This window comes from Camelina sativa, chromosome 11, assembly GCF_000633955.1.
Source record: "Camelina sativa cultivar DH55 chromosome 11, Cs, whole genome shotgun sequence".
In the NCBI taxonomy this organism is placed as follows: domain Eukaryota; kingdom Viridiplantae; phylum Streptophyta; class Magnoliopsida; order Brassicales; family Brassicaceae; genus Camelina; species Camelina sativa.
The window spans coordinates 16,059,067-16,074,410 of record NC_025695.1 but is presented as its reverse complement, the minus strand read 5'-3'; the positions used below and the strand labels follow the sequence as shown (position 1 = coordinate 16,074,410).

General features: G+C 30.0%; 1 protein-coding gene across 1 annotated transcript; it reads left to right on the top strand.

The window, feature by feature from the left end:
• Window positions 3,006–3,709, top strand: LOC104728023 (F-box/kelch-repeat protein At5g49000-like). Its single transcript, XM_010447065.1, has 2 exons — window positions 3,006–3,384; window positions 3,447–3,709. The coding sequence occupies exons 1-2, from the start codon at window positions 3,006–3,008 to the stop codon at window positions 3,707–3,709; spliced, it is 642 nt and encodes a 213-aa protein (XP_010445367.1).

Below are 15,344 nucleotides of genomic sequence, written 5' to 3'. Positions count from 1 at the left end.
CAAAAAGGCTAAACGGCGACAAAGACAAATGCCAAAAACCCTTCTTCTCGTCGACAAACACTTAAGTAACCCGGTTTAATGGTTTCCCAAAACCAAACCAAACCAAATCGACGATTACATCAATCTGGTCGAACCAGAAATAAGTGGTGTCGACCGACACCCTCCCCCAAAACGCACAGTTTTGGTTTGCGGGTGTTACACTAAACAACAACGCTCGGTGGCTTGCAGCAAACGCCGTCAACCTCTCTTCTCCAAAGCCGCTGAGCTCTGTCTTTTCTCTGGAGCCAACATCGCCGTCTTCGTAACCTCTCTGGCAGAGAACTCCGATGTCACTTACTCTTTCTCCGGCTACTCTCCTGCCTCTGAAATTGTTGATTGCTACCTCAACGGAAAGTCTCCTCCGAAGATTACTTACCCCCAAACCAAACTAGGGTTTTGGTGGGAAGACCCTGATCTCTACCGTTATTGCGACGATCTCTGTGAATTAAAGATGATCGAGGATCGTATGATGAGAAAGAAAAAGCATCTGATGGATTGCCTTGAGAAGAAAGAAAAATCACAATTTGTTTCCGATTAAAACCCTAGCTCCTCCGCTTCTCTCGACCAAAACACTAAGTCCTTGTCTCCAGAACAAAAGAACTGTACTTTCTCCTCCCTCGAGAAGATCTGTGGCGCATAAGTTACTTGTTACGATCAAAACCCTAGTTTCCGGCCTATTAAAGATCTCTATCTCTATGGTGAGTCGGGACTATCCGATCAATCACGTTACTTGGTGAATGAAGATGATGTTAAATTTGTTGACTCTTTATGGGAAACAGAGTGAGTCTTTTCCAAGAAACACAATCCACCATAACCAATGAGGAGGATCAAAGCTTATGGGAAAATTTGTATAACGTGTTTTGTCTTAACAATGACAACAACATCAAACTTGAGGTTCCACTTTCAGATCATTCCTGAATTGACGAAGAAGAAGAGTTGATGATCGATATCAGTGAATTTGTCAACGAAGAAGAAATCGAATTGCCCTTAGTTTTTTAGCTAATTGATTAATTGATTATCCATTAATTAGGTTTTTAATAATTGTTCTTGTAAACTCTAACTTGATCTGTTCATTACGTAATTACCTTTTGCTATTAGTTTTGTGTTTAACGAACTTAATTTATGTAATCATGTTGTTTATTTGTTTTTGATCTTGCAATTTTTTAAAAAAAATGGATATTAGATTTTTTTTGTTTGTCTAGTCGAATTTGAGCCTGGAATATGTCAGTAGGATGAACAATTTCAAGTTCTCTCGATCCTCTACTAGACCCAACGGGTCAAACCCATTTGTCACCGGCAAGACTGCATTATGTTACAAGTGAGTGAGTGAGTGACCAGAACCATATACATCAACTAAACAGGTATTGAACAAACCCGGTCTAACATAGTCAAGCCAAAACAATTATTCAGGTCTAAGCTAACCAAACCAAATTGATGATTCAGTTATGGCACTTTGTATCGGATTTTGATCTAGCGTAACCAAATCGATTGCCAAGGTGGTTCCGGTTGTCTTAAACCGAAATTTGAATGTAGTACATAGTTTGCAAAATTACCTGCCGGTGAGATAATTAGGCGAGGCCAAACCGGGCAACCATATTCCTTTTTTAGCTTCAAACCTTAAACGACCTACCGGAAGGACCGGTGAAGAATCTAGGCTTTGAAGAAGTAGTGCAACGTTGGAAAAATCGAGGCCGAGGCATGGTTCATTGTAACAGGATAAACCGGTTAGACTCTGGGTTCCGGTTAGACTATTGGTTTAATTCTCTGATTTTGGGTTTAGTTGTTTGGTTCAATTATCTTAGTCACGTGAGATCGGTTATATGTAATGCTTCGGCAATTTTGGGATAATAAACCAAATAACAATTATCTCTTCTTCTCTCTCACTCTATGTACGATTGTTCATCACCATCGATCATCATCATCAATCATCATCATCATCAAATCTTAGTTCTCTGAGTTGGTTTTTCTTCCTTTGTAATCTTCTCTTAGTCTTTGATTTGCCCTTATCTCGTTCTCTCGGTGAGAGCTGATTTGGGATTCAATTTACTGTTTCATTCATCCTCCTGTCAGCTTTCCGATTTGCTTAGATATGTGAAATAATAAGTCTCTTCTTGACTTGATATAAAGACCAAAGTGCTTGACCACAAGAAAAAAGGTTTTCAATAGCACATCTTCTCTTCTTTTTCTCCTCTGCTCTACCACTTTTCCTTTTTCCTTTATTATACAATCTTGTGACTACTCATGTCAAGACACAAGATTTATAAACTAGCAGATCTGTTGCCCGCTCGGTTTTGATTTTGACTGACCAGAGATTAGTTTATGTCTGGATCCTCTCACGATCGAGAATGGGAATTAATCCTTCCATTGAACAATCATCAAGAAGTGCGATTCGGGGAATGACGCCATGTCAGAATAAAAAGACGAAGAATAAAACGAAGAAGAAGAAGGAGGTTTGTGGGTTATGGTCGTTGCCAGATGAGGTGGTTGTAATCTGCTTGGCTCAGTTGTCGAGATTGGACCTCGTGGCTTTAGCTATCGCCTCCAAGAGTCACCGGTCTCTGGTGGTTTCCTTTGAGGTCACGGAATTGAGATGGCAGATGGGTTGCGTCGAGCAATATCTCTACGTATGCTTGCGCATCTTACCAGAACCAAGCCCACACTGGTTTATCTTCCACCCCATGCAACGTTGCCTGAAACCAGGCCCGACGTAAGACAAGTGCAACATGTGCATTTGCACTGGGACCTCAATTTTTTGGCAAAATTTTGTTATATTTTAGAGCATTTTTTTCAAAGAAAAAGTCATATTTTAGGGTCTTTTTCAAAAATGTTGTCATATATTAGAGTTATTGCAAAGACCATTTTAAAAATGCAGATAGCCCATAAAATTGATGAGTTGGGCCTGCCTGAAACCCATCCATATGGACTTGTATGATCAGGCTCCGACATCAGCCTCCACTTTCGTGCCGATGTCTCATGGGATTTTTATTATCGGTGGACTCGTAGACGTCAAGCCCACTTCGGAAGTCTCGTATTTCAATTGTTTCCAGCACAAATGGTACCTCCTGCCGCCCATGAAGATGGCTCGTGCTTCCCCATCTGCAGGCCTGATGTTGACAGACTCAGACGGCTGCAAGATATATGTGTTTGGAGGGCTCGGGGATGATGTAGCTGATTCCTCAAACTGGGCAGAGGTGTTCGACATCTCCACCCAAAATTGGGATTTCTTTTTTGTGTTTACGCCCAAGATGCTCCTCAATATCCAACAAAGCGTGTTGATGATTATTAAAGAGGAGGAGGAGGTTTACGCAGTGGATGAGGATGGTCAAAACTTCTCCTTCTCACCAAGTAAATGTATGTTTGTGGCAAGGGGCCGGTAAAACAGATTCCATGCCAGGATACATTTACAGAAACGATTGGTGTGTCGTTGGGACATTCTTGTTCTGCCGTGCCACCTGCGGGGAGAATACTGTGGTGTTTGCCCGATGACTTGCATTGGAAGGAAGTGAAGGGTTTGCAACAACTCCGACAATGGGGATTTGATATCACCAAACTCTGCACCAGCCCTGCTGGGAAGATTGTCATCTTCTCGAAACCGCATCCCCACAGTCTCGAGCTTTGCTCCACCGAGATTTCCATTTCCCTTGTGAAAGGCAAACGCAATAGACGTTAGATTTGGGGGAAGATTGACTGGTATGGTCCTGTCTTCAAACTTGATCCTCTCACAGACTCATCATATAGCTTTAATGTCTTATATGCAAATTATGTCCATATCTGAAATTCTCAAACTCTTTTATTGGTGTTCCTAAACTATATATTTATTCATTTAGCTGGCAAAGTGATTTCTGATATGATCTTTTAGCTTCCATGTTATTTGATATTCTCAAAAGGTAAAGTAAAAAATGTCACTACCTAGTTCTTTAGCTTCCAAGATAACGTTATCTCATCTTAAGTTTATTTTTTTCGTAACCTTTTTCATGCGTGAGTGAGAACGCAAGAGAGTACGACCCATGTATTCCATTGATACACAAAGAAAAGGTAGATGTTGCAGCTGAAACGACGACCAAACATACTAATTATGGTTTCAAAGACAATAAGATTGGCAAACAAAGATGTGATATACAAGTCCCTAACCATTTGTTGAAGCCTCGCGCTTCTTCCTCCGTAACTTTGTATTGCTTCATATAGTACTTGATGGCATTAGAAACATACCCTCTACTCATATCATCATGTGATGCATTACAACTCATTTGTTAACACATTAGTGGTTTTGATTACTAACAAAACAAGGAAAACTGTCTATTAGCTACATCATAGCGGGACAAGTCATTCATTAGACGACCCTTTTTACCCTGATCGTCAACAAATTTTGGTCTGGATAGATTTTATTTAACCATTTATAACCTTGTTCCCTATCAATTTTTCCTAACCCGAGAAAACTGACTGCTAGCCTATATGCATCGTAATTCAACCCCCTCGTCAGATGTAGGCACCACGTCTCCATATTCCCACTTGGTAAAGGAAAATTTGGCTCTTAAATCTTCAACTGCTTAGTTCATATGAAAGAATGTTAAACAACATATCTATCTTAACATTTTTGGATTATTTTTTTGTGCTATCTTTTCTTATCTTTGTATCCAAACAAGTCCCAACTAAATTTTTTACAATCATTACAACCAAACACAATAATTTCCTTATTTGATAATATTAATTTCCTAAAATCTATCTATCTAATTTAAAGCAATATGTTAGATTAAAATATAATTCTCCTTTCACTTTTATTTGATCTTATATTTAATTATTTAAATTACTATTTAATACATTAAGTTAATAAAATTTTAGATTTTTTTTAGTATATGATGTGATTTGAATTTTTATAAACGGATATATATTTTAAAAATTGTTTTAGAATTTTTGTAACCAAACAAGTATATACGGATATAGATTATTTCACATTTGAGTTATTTTAATATATAATGAATATCTATCTTAACCTTTTTATTAATTACTGTGAGAACACACACATATATAACAATGTAACATTTATATTAAAACTCAAATAAATTTGATCTATTTATAATATATTCAAAAGTTTTTAAAAAAAAATTGTCTCGTGTTGTACCATGGGGTCAAACCTAGTCTATCTTAACATTTTTGAAGTACATTTTTGTGTCATCCTCTCTTATCTTTGTATCCAAACAAGTCTCAACTAAATTCTCTACAATCCTTACAACCAAACACAATCATTTCCTTATTTGATAATATGAATCTCCTAAAATATATCTATCTAATTTAAATCAATATGTTAGATTAAAATATAATTCTCTTTTCATTTTTATTTAATCTTATATTTAATTATTTTAATTACTATTTAATACATAAAGTTAATAAAATTTTAGATTTTTTTCAGCATATAATGTGATTTGAATTTTTATAAACGGGTATATATTAAAAATTGTCTTAGGATATTGGTAACCAAACAAATATATCCACATATAGAGCTCGGAATATATTTTTGGAGTACAATAGGGTGCCATCACTTTTTGCCAACTTCACGTCGGGTTTTTAACTAAAATTATAACCGATTCAATAATCTGGATCCTCCTTAAGATTGCCGAATATTTTGGGCCGGTTTTTAATCCATAGCATACTTATTCACATCCAAATTAATGTCAATTAATGCCCATTCTATCTTAGGAAAGATCTAATTTGCATGCCGAATTTTTAGGACCGAGTTTNTAAATTTGATCTATTTATAATATATTCAAAAGTTTTTAAAAAAAAATTGTCTCGTGTTGTACCATGGGGTCAAACCTAGTCTATCTTAACATTTTTGAAGTACATTTTTGTGTCATCCTCTCTTATCTTTGTATCCAAACAAGTCTCAACTAAATTCTCTACAATCCTTACAACCAAACACAATCATTTCCTTATTTGATAATATGAATCTCCTAAAATATATCTATCTAATTTAAATCAATATGTTAGATTAAAATATAATTCTCTTTTCATTTTTATTTAATCTTATATTTAATTATTTTAATTACTATTTAATACATAAAGTTAATAAAATTTTAGATTTTTTTCAGCATATAATGTGATTTGAATTTTTATAAACGGGTATATATTAAAAATTGTCTTAGGATATTGGTAACCAAACAAATATATCCACATATAGAGCTCGGAATATATTTTTGGAGTACAATAGGGTGCCATCACTTTTTGCCAACTTCACGTCGGGTTTTTAACTAAAATTATAACCGATTCAATAATCTGGATCCTCCTTAAGATTGCCGAATATTTTGGGCCGGTTTTTAATCCATAGCATACTTATTCACATCCAAATTAATGTCAATTAATGCCCATTCTATCTTAGGAAAGATCTAATTTGCATGCCGAATTTTTAGGACCGAGTTTGACAATAAGAATTGATAACCCAAATTATGTAATCACATCCTCAATCACATCCCTATAATATATCAACTAATTCAAGATCAATACATCTTAGGAAATATTTAATTTGCGTTTAACAAATGATTACATATTTGGTAAGATCTTATTAGCTTTAAATGTACACTATTAATCCAATAATATCAATTGAGAATCATAATAAGAATATGTCATATCATTCATTCCTAAATTATAACTAACAAATCGTAAAATGTATATTCTCAACTTGCGAACAAGAATTTTTACAAAACTCTACCTACAACCGTTAACAGTATATATATCAACAAAATAATAGACCCTGGTGTACCACGGGGTTAAACCTAGTATAAATTATAATTTCAGTATTTTGTATGGCACTATTAACTTTGGTCTTTACACTACTACCTTTTCAAGCGCTCCTTGTACATTAAATGACAATCCTTTTTCGGATCTCCCCGGGCTTTCACATACTACATTCTTTGAAAGTATCTATCTTAACATTTTTGAAATACATTTTTGTGTCATCCTATCTTATCTTTGTATCCAAACAAGTCTCAACTAAATTCTCTACAATCCTTACAACCAAACACAATCATTTCCTTATTTGATAATATTAACTTCCTAAAAACTATCTACCTAATTTAAATCAATATGTTAGATTAAAATATAATTCTCCTTGCACTTTTAATTAATCTTATATTTAATTATTTTAATTACTAATTAATACATAAAGTTAATAAAATTCTAGATTTTTTCAGCATATGATGTGATTTGAATTTTTATAAACGGATATATATTTTAAATTTTTTCTTAGGATATTTATAACCAAACAAGTATATCCACATATAGAGTTCGAAATACATTTTTAAAGTACAATAGGGTGCCATTACTTTTTGGCTTTTTGCCAACTTCGGGTCAGATTTTTAACTAAAACTATAACCGATTCAATTATCTGAATCCTCATTAAGATTACCGAATATTTTGGGCCGGTTTTTAATCCATAGCGTACTTATTTACATCCAATTAATGTCATTAATGCCCATTGTATCTTAGGAAAGATCTAATTTACATGCCAAATTTTTAGGGCTGAGTTTGACAAAAAGAATTGATAACACAAATTCTGTAAATCACATCCCTATAATATAGCAACTAATTCAAGATGAATACATCTTAGGAAATATCTGATTTGCGTTTAATAAACAATTACATATTTGCTAAGTTCTTATTAGCTTTAAATGTACACTATTAATCCAATAATATCAATTGAGAATCAAAATAAGAATATGTCATATCATTCATTCTTAAATCATAACTAACCAAATTATAAAATGTATATTCTCAACTTGCGAATCAAGAGTTTCTACAAAACCTGTCTACAACCGTTAACAGTATATATATAGATGCAATTCATTATCGACTACAAACACCACTAAACTATTATTACAGTATCATATCAACAATATAATAGACCCGTGGTGTACCACGGGGTAAAACCTAGTTCGAAGCAAAATTGAAAATGGTTTGTAAAATTTCCACGTAATCTGGATCATATTGTCATATTGTCATTATGCGTAAGAGAAATCTCTTTTACATTTTGTAATCCACACGAGTCTCCCATGTATAAATAATCTTGTGTCACAGCTCAAATATTTATATATAAGATCTTTAGATGTTCAAAAGCTAGTGTGTATTTAATTTAATATGTGTATATTAAATATACACAAAAAGAGATAGAGAACTAGACAAATAATATATATATTAACTAGATTCGGACCCGCACGTACGTGCGGGGTTGATTTCATAAACTAAGCGTAATATGAGGTCTGAAATATATTATATACGTGTATATTTTTTTTATATAAACTATGTTTGTATATAGTTTGAAATTATTTTGAAAATATTAATTTGTAAAATGTATTCAATAAATTGGAAAGTACTATACGACAAATCAATATATATGTAAAACAATTATAAAAATAGTTTCATACTCCATAGTTGAGAGTAGCTTTTTGATAGGTAACATATAATTAGAAGGTATAACATTTATAACTGAAACTAAAATCGGTTCTTTACATTCATTTTGTGAATGTTAGGTTGAAATAATAGTGGTTTCACCAAGAAATTTGGATTGATGTGATGGTGGATCCGGATCAAATAAAAACCAAATTAGTGATTGATTAGATTAATTATTATTAAATCCGTAAACTATCAAACCAGAAAATCTGCTAAAAGATTAAATTTTTTTGATCAGATGACCTAAAGTGTCAAGCTTGTGAAACCCATCTCGAAAGATTTTTCCGGTAACGAATTTAATATTTGTAGGCCCGTAGAAAACTCACTCCAGGAAACCACATGAGTAATGTATGCATTAGCCTTGCTTGAATTTGTAAACACGGGTAACATACATTTCAATAAATCATTTTTCTAATATTTAGGATATATATTAAGGGAATGGGTAAAAGATTATGACGGAGTACTCGTATTTTCATTTCTGATATTCTCAAACTCTATAAAATATTCAAATCTACTCAAAAAATTTCATAATAATCATCGTAAAGTAGGCACATACCCATTCCGAAGTTGACACTTACTCAAATTAGTGAGATTTTGAGAACTGAATCTAGCTACCAAAAAAAGTTTATATTTTAACTTGTTACCCAAATTTTTTTTTACATTAGAATGTTTTTTATTTTTTGAATTACACGTTTGTATCTTATACCCGCTATAATTTGTCATGATATTTAAAATAGATAATATAGAGATTTTGAAATATTACACCGTCCCATCTTCTATTTTATCAGGAATAGTTTGTTATTTTTTTATATATATTCAAAAATAGAAATGTCTATGAAAATGTTTTTATGATACATAAAATTAAAAAAAAAATGTTTAATTCTTAAATGTGTAAACATTGTTTTGTTTTGTTTGAATAATACATTTTATTAAACTAATTAGAAATTGAAATTCACATTATCTGTTTTATTTTCATTTAATTTGTGCGTTATTTAAATATGTCATTCAAACAAAACAAAACAATGTTTACACATTTAAGAATTAAACATTTTTAGTAGGCAATTGTATAGTAGTATGCAATTGTATGCAATTGTGACTCACAAATCTACTATACAATTGCATACTAATCTCTTCTATATCTAAAGACTAAACACCATAAACAATAAAACAATGAGTCAGAGAATTAAGCCCAAGCTAAGTAACCTTCTCTCTTCATCATCTTCACCCCATTAACATTCTCCGATTCATAAACACTATTGATATTTTCGGTGGAAAATTCTAATTTCAGACAACATAGCTCCAAATTTTTAAATGAACAAATCTAAAATTAAAAGTGTCTCTTGAGTTCTTCAAAGCCTTTGAATCATATGTTTCGCTTTATCCCTTTTGTTATGGTAATCTTTAAAGTTGAAATAGAAAAACATCATTCTCTGATTCATAAACACCATTGATATTCTATTTTAAAATGTGTGACGTAGTTTACGTGTCATGAAAATTTTCTCTTAAGACAATATTCTCGGTTTTGTTCAAGTGGTTTCAATCCAATATACCTGCTTATTCAAGCATAACTATATTAGAAATGATTTCAAGTAAATAACAAAACATAAACATTTGAAACAAATTTTGTTCAAAAAAAAAAACATTTGAAACAAACAAAACCATACTATCTAAACAATGATTTGTTTTTACCTAACACAGTTTTTTTTTTAATTGGGTTGGAGAAGTACCTTTTTATTGACAAATAAATAATTCTAACTCTTGCCACCGTATGATTCACTTTAGATAAAGATCTGAAAGAAATCATTACATTAAAGCATATGAGAGGAAACAACATAAGATGTATTTTAATGGAACTATTCTCTGTCAGTAACAAAGCTACAAAAGCGTTTCACATTTACTTCGAGTTATAAATTATATGAAAAGCCAAATTTAATCGATGGTAAATCTATTTTTAAAAAATTTAGTAAATGGAAAATTGTTTAAATGTTTATAGACAATGGTAATGCTTGTAGATATATAGGATATACGATGACTATATTATGTGTGTATAAATGGTCAAATGAACTCATGTACAAAACCTAGATGCATACTTACACTATTTAGGTTTAGTTATTATAGCAGAGGTCACTTTTTATGTATGTCTTCCACTATCTGCAAACACAAAATTTCTTACTTAATATATACAAAAATAACGAAATTGTGAACCTACAATAAAATAAAAATAAGACTCATCCCATATAAAATATAGGAGATTAATGATGGAGCTTGATTACATATTCAACATCATCTGCCGTTTTCTTTTTTAAAACCATTGCACACGATTTTTTTGGAGGCCGATGAAATTTTTTTTTATATGAAACGATTTATGTTGTGTGTGTAACTTTAACAAGATATATATAGCTCGAAGGTAATGGGTTAGTAGGATCAAAATCTCAATAAAAATATACTTAATTGCATATTACGTTAATTTCACACGCAAAATAAAAGCTGAATTAACAGCATATCTTGATTAAATATCTTTTAATCCGTATTTTTAGTGAATCAGTAAATTCAAATTTTCCTAAAATTTTGGGAGTATTTGAAACTATCCAAAAATCCAATCAAATATTTGATGAAGGTAAGCTGTTAATATCGGGAGTAGTAAATTATTTAATTGTTTCTTGCAAATATTTTTTCTTTCGCTATCATTTATAGCATTTTGAAATGAGACTACAAATAGTATGGTTGTAAGGTATATTAGTTAGTATAATTTAAAATATTTCATAATTAAGGAAGTAATTAAACTAAGATCACATTCTAAGATTATGTTAACTTTCCGAGATTTTGGTTTTAATTTCCGAGATATTCCTACATTAAGTTGCTAAGATTATGTTAACTTCCCTTGTAAATTAAACGCATCTTTATTATTTTAGAAGATGTTGTAAGATTGAATTTTACTAATCGGTGGACTTAAAGATTGAATGTTTGACGTGCTAATTATGTGGGTAGGTTTTAATTGGTTGTTTTAATTCTACTCTAATTATACGGGTTGATTTATTTAGATTTTATGGTAGGTTTTAATTGCTTTGATTTATTTAGATTTTATGGTAGGTTTTAATTGCTTCCGATTTTTATGTGGCTAGTACAATTAATATCAAACTGTTTGGCTTCAAGAATTATATATATCCCTATTCATTTTTTCAATGGCATTTCATTGTAATAATCTTAAACTTTATGTCTACTTATTATTAAAAATGCTTCCATTTTAATAGTATAAGGAGTTTATAATTAGATCTAGACATTATAATGTATTTAATTTCATTTAGATGTTTTATTCTATTTCACTAAGATTTTTTTCATGGGGATACTGATGTGAGGATTAAATAATCACGAGACAAGAAAGTTTGGATGGTGCTGTGCCCTGAAGTAATCATCTCCACTTGCAAAATGATGTATAGTAGTGTTCCAAAGTGCCAAAGCGGATTACCGCAAATGAGTCAATTACAAATTCATTATAAATATTTAAAATGTATAGGTAAAATAATATAGCAGATTTTACATAATGTTGTAAAAAAAACTCGATACAACTTTGTTAGCAATCATGTTATCGAAAGGAAACAGCCCATCATCAGCCTTTCGCGAACTTATTTCTCGAGTACGTAGAGGAAATGAATCATTTTCAGAACACATAGGCTTTGAATGTTTACTATACTCCCTCTATTTCAATATATAAGATTTTTTACGCTTATTTGTTCCAATCAATAAAATTTTCTCAAATTTAAATGCATTTTTTATTAATTTAATATTTTTTGACTCTTTAAAATTTGCAGTATTTTTTCTATTAGTTGAATTATATTAAATGATTAAATCTTTGTTATTTCTTAATTTTTATGCTTCCTCTGTTCCATTGTCATCTAAGATTTGAGAGCCTACAACTTGAGAGTCTACAACCTTCGCTAAAATTTACATTTATTTTACATAAACTAGCTCAATATAGATAATAATTAATCAAGATAAAGCGTAGTAACTTTCCCTAGTCTAGACAACAAACATAATTAAAAAATATATATATATATATAGACTGCAAATCGATATATATAAAGTTGATTTTTCTTTTTTCTCCTTCCTCCACATCATCATCCGCCTAATCAATATTTTGTTTACATAAAAAATACTATTTTAAATATTCATTAATTGCTTATTTATTATTTATAACTAATACTACTAAAAATATATAAAAATGAATTAACTAAAGTTAATTAAATTTTAAAATAGTATAAACAATAATATAAATTTTTTTAGTAAATAATAAAAATAATAACTATATAAAAATGAATTAGTAAAATAAATGAAAAATTTAAAATATTTAAAATAATATTATGAATTTGTTTTAGTTATAATGTTATTATTCAAACTATAACCAAAAAATGACATATTCCAAAATTTATAATGGGTTAATGTGTTTTAGAATGGAAGTAAGATTTTAATGTATGGTGGAATAAAAAATAATTTATGTAACTGTATTTTAAAAAATCTAAACAAAAAAATAAAATTGAAGTAGAACATTAGTTTCTAAGAAACATATACTACAAAGAGTTTTTATTAAATTTCACTTATAAAAAATGAAAAATTAAGGATATGTCTTTAGACAAGTGGTTACAGCACCACTTCTGCGACCGAATCCACCAGAGTTCGACTCTACTAAGTCGCATTAACCCGCGTAGTAGGAATTGGCATTGTCGATTCAATGATGACAAAAAAAAATTAATTATTTAACTTAACTTAAAAGTTTTAATCTAAAACGAAGATATTGTAATGGTCACTTTTTTTTGGGTAAACTATGAAAAATAATTTGGAAAAAATATTTCATCTAAAAAACAAAATTCAGGGTCAGAATATATAGAAAAAAATGATATGTAAGCCGTTACAAAAAGTGATATGTGATTTGTGTAGTATATCTCATAAAGTATACTATTAGGGGATTTCCAAAAATACAATTTTTTCTATTTCACTTTTCAAAAATATCCTTTAATAGTGTCTATTTTTAAAAATACCCCTTTTTAATATATAAAATGACTAAATTCTTAACTTTAAACCCCAAATACTAAACCTTACCCCCTAAAAATTATGCATTAAATGTAAAATAGAAAACTCAAACATAAAAAAAAAATTTTAGACACTAATTTAACATATTGTAATTGTGTAAAAGAGGGCAAAAATAAAAATGTTAAAAAAATGATATTTTTGAAAAAGGTATCTCAAAAAGGACATTTCTAACAAATTCTCTATTATTAGATGGAACAACAATTTTATAACATGATAAAAATATAAAATAAGCTCGAGACTTCATCAATTTTATCAAATTGTTTTAACCCAAAATAAGGGCAAAAATAACATATTTAAAGTACACTATATTTTTTTGAGAAGACGAAGTTGAGGTTGCATCACAAAATTAATATTTGCAAATAACATATGAGGTTTTAAAAAAATATATAACATGGATTAGTGAACGAATATTCATTGTCGGGTTTAAACGTTTCCCATTTAGACATTCTTGACTTGGTCGAAAAATCTATTATGGCAGACACTTGGACAACCTCATTGTAGCGACATAGCACTAAAATTGTTCATGAAACTTTCTATATTTTCATTTAATATAAGATATCAATATGTTTAAATGGTCTCTATTATTAGGTCAGCAATCGACATTCGACGTTAGAACTTTTAAAAAGTTGTTTTCATGGGATATGATTATGGAATGAACTCTTCTAAGGATAAAATTTCAGAAGATTGTCGACAATATTGTTTACTTTTCCATTGAAGTTCTTAAGTCATTTTTTGTTATCACGTAATATATTGTTGATTTGCCAAAAAAACATTATTTCGACACTAGACAGTATATGTTATATATAGATTAGTAAAATAAGTATAGTGTTTATATAGATTTATCTTTTAATCTTTAAATAATTATATTTATATTCAATGATTCTTGTTGATAAAAAAAATAAATAAAATCCCACACAAATAGATATAACAAATAAATATTATCTTCAACAAAATATCACTTAGTAAAGTAAGTTTAGTGTTTATATATATTTATATTCAAAAATTTGAATAATTATATTTGAGCTTAACAATTTATATTGATTAAAAAAAATCCGCGCATGTACGGGTCTAAATTCTAGTATAATATAAAAATGTGAATTTAACTTAAAATACACTACTTTGATTATTGAAGGCTTGAAGCATAATAAGTATGTAAATCGCAAGTATAATATCAACTGGAAAAAAACAGCCATTTTATCAATTTAGTTTGAGATACACTAAATTTAATGACAACAGTATAATAAACCTCTTAACCTAATACCAATTTTGTTTCTTTAAAGATGTATCTGATTTATCGATAAACTCCAGGTACACAAAGTTAATGATTAAATAAAACTTCCAAATTGCAAATATAATATAAACTTTTAAAATGCGGCGTTATCGTTTATCAATTTAATTCTAAATCTACTAAATAAATGATTTGTTATAAATATAATATAAAAATTAGAAAAATAAAAAATTAGGGCAGTTTTTTTGTTAATTAAATAAATTTACACTAAAAGCGTTTTAACATACTATGAAAATCAATTTTTTAAAAATATTATATGATATCACCACAGTTTAAGACAATGATAAATATTTTTGAGAACCATTTTGTAGAATTATTTTGATTTGAAATTCAAACTTTTTAAAAATTTAGTCGTGTATACCCCCACTCATACTACAGTACTACTAACATATATTTTATTTATTTATTAACGGCAGTTTTACATTTAAGAATCGTTGAAAAATATTTTTCCTACATTTCTTTTTTTTGGAGAAACCCAAATTTAATAATAAAG

Coding starts and splice junctions, on each gene's coding strand:
- LOC104728023 (XM_010447065.1), top strand. CDS start 3,006: ATGTCTCATGGGATTTTTATTATCGGTGGACTCGTAGACGTCAAGCCC. Junction 3,385..3,446: donor AAACTTCTCCTTCTCACCAA/GTAAATGTATGT, acceptor ATACATTTACAG/AAACGATTGGTGTGTCGTTG.